General features: G+C 41.3%; 3 protein-coding genes across 3 annotated transcripts; 1 reads left to right on the forward strand and 2 right to left on the reverse strand.

The window, feature by feature from the left end:
- Positions 1-1,008: 1,008 nt before the first annotated feature.
- LOC112874832 lies at positions 1,009-3,324 on the reverse strand. The gene is made up of 5 exons (XM_025938385.1): positions 3,047-3,324; positions 1,953-2,097; positions 1,787-1,857; positions 1,495-1,698; positions 1,009-1,379 (listed from the first exon to the last, which is right to left on the reverse strand). Exons 1-5 carry the CDS (start codon positions 3,269-3,271, stop codon positions 1,347-1,349), a joined length of 678 nt encoding a protein of 225 aa, XP_025794170.1. The 5' UTR covers positions 3,272-3,324; the 3' UTR covers positions 1,009-1,346.
- A 120-nt stretch (positions 3,325-3,444) lies between these two features.
- LOC112874830 (peptidyl-prolyl cis-trans isomerase CYP65) lies at positions 3,445-6,986 on the forward strand. The gene is made up of 11 exons (XM_025938383.1): positions 3,445-3,740; positions 4,108-4,170; positions 4,279-4,382; positions 4,523-4,614; positions 4,697-4,786; positions 4,866-4,941; positions 5,039-5,400; positions 5,490-5,746; positions 5,860-6,148; positions 6,386-6,496; positions 6,593-6,986. The coding sequence occupies exons 1-11, from the start codon at positions 3,613-3,615 to the stop codon at positions 6,794-6,796; spliced, it is 1,776 nt and encodes a 591-aa protein (XP_025794168.1). The 5' UTR covers positions 3,445-3,612; the 3' UTR covers positions 6,797-6,986.
- Positions 6,987-7,576: 590 nt separating this feature from the next.
- On the reverse strand, positions 7,577-10,174 carry LOC112874831. Its single transcript, XM_025938384.1, has 4 exons — positions 9,827-10,174; positions 8,907-9,162; positions 8,202-8,295; positions 7,577-8,112 (listed from the first exon to the last, which is right to left on the reverse strand). Exons 1-4 carry the CDS (start codon positions 10,075-10,077, stop codon positions 7,778-7,780), a joined length of 936 nt encoding a protein of 311 aa, XP_025794169.1. The 5' UTR covers positions 10,078-10,174; the 3' UTR covers positions 7,577-7,777.

Raw genomic sequence — 10,174 nt, forward strand, 5'->3', positions numbered from 1 at the left:
GACAAAATTTCCTCCATGCCTCTAGAAATAATTGCAGTTCACTCAATAGCTCTGAAAATTTAAAACTTTCCTATTTGGCCCTCTTTTTAATTTTGGTTACTTATTTGGCTCTTCCGTCAACTCTGTCATCTCACGAGAATAGTAACTTATGGTTTTTCATCCCTCTTTTTATGGTTTTTCATCCCTCTTTTCTTCACTAAAACAACCTCCAAATCACCTTCAAAAATTATAAAACTTTTTACAGCGATGCAACTAATGGAAAATGAACTCATTTCGCAAAAAAATTATATGTGTAACATTTGGGATCTTAAAATTAAAATTCACCAAATTAGGCTACTTTTTAAGAGTATCTGATTTTTAATGGCACAAAAATAGTGTCCAGAAATTGAGTAAAAATAACCAATATTTCTAAGATGGGATATATTAATTTATAAAATTATTTTATAATATATATTACTTAGAGAATTTTGAAGTTATCTTAACAATTTATTTTTTGAAAGAAAGTTTAAATTTGTTTCTGTTAAAGAACTTCTAAATTCTCTAAGTAACTTATGATACTAAATAATTTTATAAATTAATTCATCTCATCATAAAAATATTAGATATTTTTATTTAATTTTTGAACTGCAGTTTTATGCCTTAAAAATTAGATAGTCTTAAAAAGTAGCCTAATTTGGTGAATTTTAATTTTAAGATACTAAATGCTACATATGTGGTTTTTTGCAAAATGGGTTCATCTCCATTAGTTGTATCATTGTAAAAAGTCTTATGAATTTTAGAGGTGATTTGGAGATTGTTTTAGTGAAGAAAAGAGGGATGAAAAACCACAATTGCCGTTCGCGTGAGATAACTGATAGAGTTGACAAAGGACCAAATAAGGAACCAAAGTTAAAAAGAGAGCAAAATAGGGGAGTTTCAAATTTCCAGAGCCATAGAGGGAACTGCCATTATTTATAGGGCCATAGAGGGAATTTTCTCACAAAACTACTACTCATCGAGTCATCAAAAGAAAAAAAACTACTCAGTTCAAAAAACTACTACATGGACAATCAGGTTCATGTGTGTTCTGCGTAACGAAAAGAGAAACATAATGCATTTTCAAATAGGGCTGAATCGCTACCATATTACATTCTGGAATGTCAACCACAAACTTTGCTACAGAACTTGCATGAAAAAGGTACACAAATATGCATTCTCTCAATTAGACCAAAATTCAGTATGGCAATCTATCTTGATCCTAACACCGCCAAATGTGGAATAGGCCATAGTACTTTTGGCCACTTAGAAAAGGGCACCAGGATAGCTGGAGTTAGAGATCAGAGTATGCAGCCCTGTTGATCCGCAGTTCATAACCTTCGCTGCTCCCAAGCTTTTTCTTCCTGCGAAGGAAAATAAAAAGATGGAACATCAATACAATATGCACACCAATCACAAGCACAAAAAATACTTGCATGGGAACAATGAATTACAGTACATGTTGATATCAAAACTGACCTTCATTTGTCTTGCAATAGAAGGAAGCCATTTCTCTCCCCTAACCTTCTTCAATTCCTGCACCCTTTCTTCCTCCCTCTTTGCTTTTGCCTTTGCTGCAACTTCTCTCGCTTCTAATCTAGCCAATGATCTTTGGGATGCTTTCTTTGCAGAAACAAGAATGTCACTGCCGTCAACAACAACAGACCGGAGCATATGCCTGAACTGAAACCAAGATCGAAGTAAGACCAGTATAAATGACGAGTAAAAACTTCAATCATAGTCCAAATTAAAGAAACAGTTGATATCCAACCTTCTTTGATTTTTCATTGACCTCTTCACCAGGCACAATTCTTGGTCTCTTGAGTTGTACATGCAGTTTATCTGGAAATATAACATTTGAGTATGTTTTGACACAGGCCACAGTGATAAAATAATCTTGGCTTTCAGATTGATAAGAGAACTATTCTGTCACTTACCCATAGAATCCATTTTAATACCAGGTGGTGCTTTTTTAAATAACTTTATTCCTCCTTCTATTTCCTTAGGATCGGTTAAGTTCAAGCAAGGAGCTTTGACTATTTCAATATTTTTTTCTAACATATCATCCAACATATTTCTCACCTGAAATGTACAATTTGAAGGTTGTAAGATTAAATGTAAAAATAGAAAAATAGCATGATTGCTTTGACTAGAAAGAAACCAAAGTATGTGGAGAAGCTTTTTTTTTTTGAAAGGAAGTATGTGGAGAAGCTGGAAAACTCATTGAATGGAAATGGTTATGCTACAGGTTACAGCTCAACACCAAAAATTGTGCAACTGTTTAGGCTTGCCAGGTTGGATCATGACATCACTGCATTAGGAGAAGAAATGTTCAAGCGAACAATAAATATGTGTATATCACATAGATGGAATTCACATGCTCCACCAGACCACCACCAAAAGCATGCATAAGGTATGAACTTAGCTGTCAACAGATCCAACTAGCACTTAATTGATGATAAGATAAACAGCCCTACCATTGTCATTTCTGAAGGCAATAAACAACGCAATTGACCCTTTTACAGAATTTGGTCTCATGATTCCTCTATCTCGATTTTTTTCCTTTGATCTCTTAAATAAAAAAAATGTTCAGTCTGCTCTGCATGTCTTTGGGACATACATTAAACCATCAAGACCGCGAACACCACAGCTTGGAACAGCAATGAGTAGGGCCAATGAGAAATATAGCTCTCCATTGACATAAACTCAGTTCATACAAGAAAGAAGCATATCATTTGCCGTGGTGCTACAATCATGAACAGAAAATGCGGTGCTACAATGGTGTAAACAAGTAAAATATGCTTCTTTCTTGTATAAACTGGTGCTTCAAGCTCATGACTTGTGCTCTTGCCTCTCTCGTAGCAACAAACATCACCATTCAATTGATCAAATAAATGGAGAAAATGCGTTCGCGTTAGCCCAGAACTTACTCCTAGCTTAGAAAATGGTACAGGATTCAATTCCTCCATGGAGCAAACGGAATACAGGATTCACGAATTAATGATTGTAGCCTAGAAGCAACCGAAGGTACCTTGATCTGGTAAAGCTTAAGCTTAGGAGCCTGTGGCTTCCCCTCATGCGGCTGCTCCAGCTCCGCGTCGCTGTCCGCCTCGCCGCTGCCGCCAGAGGCCGCCTTTGCCACACCGTTGGACGAAGGGACGCCGAACCCGACGGCGGCGATGGAGTCAATGGCCGCCTTCCACGCGGCGTCCCCGTCATCTTCGCTGCTGCTCCCGCCGCCGCCGCCGCCGCCCATTGTCTGGTGCTGCTCGAGCCGACTCGACTCGTTCGGCCGCTGCGTGCGCTGGGCCGCGTGCCACTTCCGGCTCCTCTTTGGGCATGGGCTTTGATATTTAGCCTGGGCCCGGCCCAATCTGTTTCGGACCGACCTAGCGCGGCGGCGGCTCGAGCCGTCTTCCAACACGGCGCCGAGCCGCTGACGCACTAGCCGCATCTTCCCCCTACCTGCCGATCCAATTGCAAACCCGCGCTTGCCGCCGTCGAGCCGCCCGCCAGCCTTCACCCTTGTCACCGGTGAAACCCCCGGCGGTGGTCTTACAAGAAGTATAGTGTGCGGTTTCAGTTGGGGAGGCGGAGATGGGGAAGAAGCAGCACAGCAAGGACCGTATGTTCATCACGCGGACGGAGTGGGCGACCGAATGGGGCGGCGCCAAGCAGAAGGAGGTCGCCGCGCCGTTCAAGCGCCTCCCCTTCTACTGCTGCGCGTAACTACCTTGCCATACAATTACTTTCTGTCACTAGTCGAAAGAAATATTGCTGCCGAGATTCTGTGCGGGTTCTGGTTCTGTGGGAGCTTGAGCTTGTAGGGTTTCATCCTTAGGTTGCGCACTTGATTTCGTTGCGTATAGTGTATGGTTGTTTCGTGCTAAAATTAGTCCCTTCGATGATACAGTGTTAGTTTAAGCAGTCACTCTTCTTAGCTATTCTGTCTTAAAGTTCAGCTCTAGAGGTAGAGGACATAAGCATGTGGATTGTACATGATTTAAATTGAGAATAAGTCATTAAGATGTTACTAGAAAAATGTTAATTTTCGTCTTTTGCCGCTGATTATAATTCTTTTGGTTTGTGTAGACTCACGTTTCTTCCATTTGAGGATCCAGTGTGCACTGTTGATGGAAGCGTCTTCGATTTAATGTGAGTAGCTAAGCATTTTGGTTCAATGTAGCTCTTTAAAAAAAATTTATAGAAAAGTGTAAGGTTTCAAAATATTAGTAATTCTGAGTTTTTTGCTTGTCTATGTAGGAGCATAATCCCATACCTTAAAAAGTTTGGTAAACATCCAGTAACCGGAGCACCGCTCAAGCAGGAAGATTTGATTCCTCTCACGTTCCACAAGAACTCAGATGGTGAGTTAAAATTTAGGCTATGAGAGTACCGACGTAGCTCGTACCAGTTATCTGCTAATACAATTATGGCTTCTTTCTATCTCGATATATCTGTGCTTTACATCCATTTCATATGTTAAATCAGTCTTCATTTTTGGCAGGAGAGTTCCAGTGTCCCGTTCTGAACAAAGTTTTTACAGAATTCACTCACATTGTTGCTGTAAAAACTACTGGAAATGTCTTCTGTTATGAGGTGACTTCATAAGCTTTTTCAAGTGTCCAGGTTGATGTTATGGTAGTTTCTCAGCTTACATGTTCGTGCTTCATAAACACAGGCAGTCCAAGAACTTAACATCAAACCAAAGAATTGGAAAGAGTTGCTAACTGATGAGCCCTTCACTCGAAATGACTTGATAACAATTCAGGTACGTATTATGAAAAACAGTTTCTTATCAACATTTAGCTGCTTAAGCTAACTATGTTCACCTTTTGTAACTTTGGTAGAATCCAAATGTGCTTGATAGCAAGGTCTTAGGGGAATTTGACCATGTCAAAAAGGGCCTCAAACTTGAGGATGAAGGTTTGATTATGCTCCCTATTTCATTATCCGTCTTTTATTTGTTTCTTTCAGATGATTGATTTAACTTCCATATTCTCACAGTTTGACTGCTTTACAGAGTTGCAGCGAATGAAAGATGATCCAACCTACAACATAAACATTTCTGGTGATCTTAAGCAAATGATTAAGGAACTTGGGACGGAAAAGGGAAAGGAAGCTTTTTTGCAGGGTGGTGGGGGGCAGAAAGCTCAAAAGGAAAGAGCTGCCGCTCTTGCTGCTATTCTAGCAAGAAAGGAGAAGGATGACTCAAAATCAGGAAAAGAACCTAAACCTCATCAAACTTTCAGTATAGTAGATGCTGCTTCTGCTTCTGTTCATGGCAGGAGTGCAGCAGCAGCAAAAGCAGCTTCTGCTGAAAAAACCGCTGCTAGAATTGCTATGCATATGGCAGGGGATCGAGCTCCTGTAAATGCTAAATTGGTATGCAGTCATCTCATCTTCATGTGTTACAATGGCCTTGTTTTACCTATCCATCAGTTTATGTCATCATAATAATTCAATGATTTCAGGTCAAAAGTCGTTACACAACTGGAGCAGCTTCACGCTCTTTCACATCAACTGCCTATGATCCTGTTACTAAAAATGAATATGAGTATGTTAAAGTCGAAAGGAATCCAAAGAAGAAAGGTTATGTTCAGCTGCATACGACCCATGGTGATTTAAATTTGGAGCTCCATTGTGATATAACTCCTCGGACGTGTGAAAATTTCCTCACGCATTGTGAAAACGGTTACTATAATGGCCTTATCTTCCATCGGAGCATCAAGTATGTTCTGATTGTGTTTGTTCTTTTTACCAATCTTCCTTTAAAACTTAAGGTTAAATCTAAATCTTTTTTTCTTTTATTTTTTTCTTTTTTTTGCTGTTCTCCTTGTACAGAAACTTCATGATTCAAGGAGGTGATCCAACTGGCACAGGTAGCGGAGGAGAGTCCATATGGGGCAAACCATTCAAGGATGAGCTGAACTCAAAGCTGCTACATTCAGGAAGAGGTGTAGTCAGCATGGCGAATTCAGGCCCTCATACCAATGGATCCCAATTTTTTATCTTGTACAAGTCTGCACCACATTTAAATTTCAAGCACACAGTATTTGGCATGGTGGTGGGTGGTTTAACCACACTTTCAGCTATGGAAAAGGTTCCTGTTGATGATGACGACCAGCCATTGGTTAGTATTGTCCAAGCAAATTTCTGGTAGTATGATGGTTATTTTGAGAATTGAGTTCATTAGGTGTGGTGCAATTACATGATGCTTGTCTTTTAAGCCTTATGTTCCATATTCCAGACTGTCTTTGGGATGTATAGTCGTTATTCTCTAGCTTTGAATGTTATATTGTTTTCCACTACTGCATTTTTTTTATTTCTACAGAACCTTAACATTGTATTCCTATGCCTCTATTTGCAGGAGGAAATAAAGATTCTAAAAGTCAGTGTGTTCGTAAATCCTTACACGGAGCCAGATGAGGAAGAAGAAAAGGCAAAGGAGGAAGAGGAGAAGAAAAAGGATGAGGATTATGTAATGCTGCCTTTTATTTCTTGTTTTAGCTACAGTCATGGACTTTTTTGCATTTGATTCCCCCAATTGTTCTAATATCGATTTGCACTAATTCAGGATAAGGTGGGATCTTGGTATAGCAACCCAGGAACTGGTGTTGCTGGTTCAACAAGCACTGGCGGTGGAGTTGGCAAGTATCTAAAAGCTCGGACTGCTGGCTCTGTTGATGTGACTGGAAACGCCGGGGCACCTGATGATTCGAGCAAGAAGAGAAAAGCGACCGCATCGAGTGTAGAGTTCAAAGATTTCTCTGGATGGTAGATGTTATGTGCGTGTATTTCCTCTTGCTTCTGTCAGAACTATCTGCTGGTGCATGCTCTGGTTGTATTTTTAACATGTTCTTTCATTCTGTGGTAAAAGAAACTGTCCAAAATGCACAAGGCCTCATTTGGGGAGTGTAAAGTTTTGATTCAAACTTGCCTCATATTGAAATGCTACAAATCCGCTACAATGATTGTTGTTGCTGCAAAAGAAGGTGGAGGAGTAGAATCTTCTGCTGACTGCTACAATTTATAGTCTAGCTGAATCATTTGCCCTGCTTGACTTTTTTTAGGTTGAAGAATAGAATATGGAGAAGTTTTGCCTTCATTTTTGGGTGCTCTGAAGGTGCATGTATTTAAGAGTGGGTTGGGGTATTATCACTACTGCGTTGATTACTGTATGGAACTGTCAAGTTAACGTTCAATTGATTTTCCTGCTGTATGCTGGACGTGCTGTTAAGCAGAACTGAACAAGCTGGAATCATGGAAGGGGATGTGTAACTGTTGGGAGTTCATGTGGCTTGAGCCAGTCTGTACTGCACGGACCGACGGACGGCTGTGCTTAATTGTGTAACTTTTGCATCCCTGTTATTATTTGTGGATTCCAGCTTACGATTAATGTTCGATACCCACTTCATAGATTACCTTCTCTGCACTTTTGGGGCTGCTTTTTGGCCGTGATAATGTTTTGCTGAGATGCGAGTTCATGGAGCTGCAGCTTGCGGATGCACCAACTCAGGAAAAGTCGATGCCATTTAGCTGTACTAGCTAGCTAGCAGACTTCATGCTTACATAGGAGTATCAGATAACCAGTACCGAATAGAAGTAACTCGGTGGGGGGAAAAAAACTTGTCTTGCTAGCAGATGTTGAACTAAGGAGATCAAGCCCAGCATAAGAAAAGAAGACTCGTAAACCTGTAGTAGCAAACAGCCACGCCAATATGTATGGAAAGTTCTTCCTTTATCTATTCTATTTGACTACCTAAGCACGCTTAAGCAAAATTACCATGATAGACGCAATAGCCAAGAGCACAAAGGCTGATGGCGCACTCGGAAAATCTTTGCTGGAGCTCAAGATCAGTGTCTTAATCTTCCCCTTGCCGCGGCCCTCATCCGAGGTTGCGACGAGATCCTGCATCATGTTTGACAGATTGCTCATCATCTCGGACACCAGGGCCTTCATTTTCTCCAAGTAATCCTTGAGCGATTCGCCCGCGCTTGGATGGAGGCCATTGCTGTTTTGCACGCTAGCTGCATCACCATCCACCACCTCATCCCCAGAAACGCTTGAAGCAGCACTAGAGCACTCGCTGAGCTCTGTAAAACGGGAAAGCAAAAGTTCAGAACACAAGCTGTGCTTTAAAGTTGTCGAATCTAAACCGAAGAATGTTGATGTTAACACTTACTCGACTCGTATGTCTTGTAGAACTTCATAACCTTCTCGTTCTTCATCACAGCATCCCAAACATTCTTATCAGAAGCAAGTGCGGCAACAACATCCTACAAGCAACAAAGGTTGTCGAGAAAGAAATCTCTTTAAAAACAAGTCTTATGGCTCGTAAAGAGGGAAGGTAGAAATATGGGGAAAAAGAGCGTGCGATCAAGATAAAACAATTTAGACTCTGCTTAAGGTAAATTGGGAGTGATAAAAAAGATCTAGAATCTGCGTAAACTGGGAGTGATAACACAGTTTAGAGTCTCCTCAAGGTAAACTGGGAGTGTGCAGGGCACAAGTTATTGTGCTATAGGTCCAAACTAATATAAATGGGACAGGCACTGAAGCATACCCTCTAAAAAAATTTATCACTTACTAAAAATAGGTTTATTGTACTCAAGGTTACAGTGGGATCAGAGTAAATATGAGCATGCTCTTAAAACTAATCAAAACGTGTACTGTATTCATAGAAACAGATATTCAGTTAGTACCCGTCATGAAAGTGGTTGTTGGACTCAGGACTTATGATCTCTCAAAGATACAATAAACCTCATCAAATGAATTAAGACCACTCACGAACTAAATCCAAGCCTGATGATAACACGAGAAAGGAACAAACACAGAGGAGTAGTAGCCTATCCCCGGGCATTTGCCATACAAGATCAGAGAGACAAACCTGAGCTTCAGGGCTCTCCTGTAGCAATGTGAATGCTTGCACAACACGTCCAGGAGTTCCAGCTGCAGCTAGTAAGTTTTCGTAGTTATCTTCCTTCTCAGATGTTTCTGAATGAACAACGACCTGAGGTGTTTCAGAGTGAACAAGTTCTGGGATCGCAATTTGTTGGGCAATTTTTGCATGGTTATCCTGGTCAGTAGGTGAGAGGTGCGTCTTTGGGGTATCAATGTGAGCAGTTTGAGATTCAACCTGAGCACTGGTTACATGAAACATGACACATCAGTCCGATTCAGGAAAAAATACATTGAAGAATAAATGCCACAGGTACAAAAAAAAAGGAACGAAGCTGAAAGTAGAAGAAAATAAATGAACTGTAAGGTTCTTCTTTATAGAATCCAATCCGGGTTTATAATATTTCTCGCATGCTCCATTGAGTTTGAGTTAATATTTCTAACAGTGACTCTATTCTGTATATATACTCATTTGTTTCTGAAACATATCATGAAACCCTTGAAACTTGAAAGCATGAACAGCTATCGTTCTGTACCACAAGGCCTCTAGTGTCTACGTAAACATAATACAGTGGCCAACTAACAGATATTTTTATTTTATAACAGAGTGCAATCTACCAGAAGATACTTTTCTCACTTATGCTACCAAGAACCATATCCTCTGCTGCATTGAAAAAAAAACTCACCGTTGATTGGATACCATTAGGCGTTAGCTAATAATGACCAAACTTGTAACCCTCCGCGTCTAGTAACATTGCAATTATTAGTAGTGCTGTTTGTTATAACCAAGTGGACTAAACATTTAATCAGATCGCCCAGGTTTAAGTATTTAAGTAAACAGATCGCAAAAGCAGAGGAGGGCAGGAGAACTGAACAGAGAGCGAATGTAAGCAGAGCGAGAGCACGCACATCTCGAAGGCATCCTTGAGGTCGAGCGTTGCGGCCATAGCCTCCTCATGGGTGGGCACGGGGCCGAACACCTCGTGGTCCGGGATGACCCAGTCGTCCACCGCGATCGTGGACGCCTTCCGGCTGTCGGCGGCCGATGAGGAAGAGGAGGAGTGGGACGACGGGATGACGGTGCGCCGCATGTAGGCGGCGGAGCGGTAGCCGCCGATCACCGCGGCCTTGGCGGCCGCGCGGATGCTTCCCCCGACCATGGCCGGTAGCTGATGGCTTCCTTCGCACGAGAGGAGAGATCGGCCTCGTGCGCCCTAAACAAATGATCCGGCGAGGCGGGGGAAGGGGTCGGGAAGT

The sequence above is a fragment of the Panicum hallii genome, chromosome 9 (genome assembly GCF_002211085.1).
Source record: "Panicum hallii strain FIL2 chromosome 9, PHallii_v3.1, whole genome shotgun sequence".
Classification (NCBI taxonomy): Eukaryota; Viridiplantae; Streptophyta; class Magnoliopsida; order Poales; family Poaceae; genus Panicum; species Panicum hallii.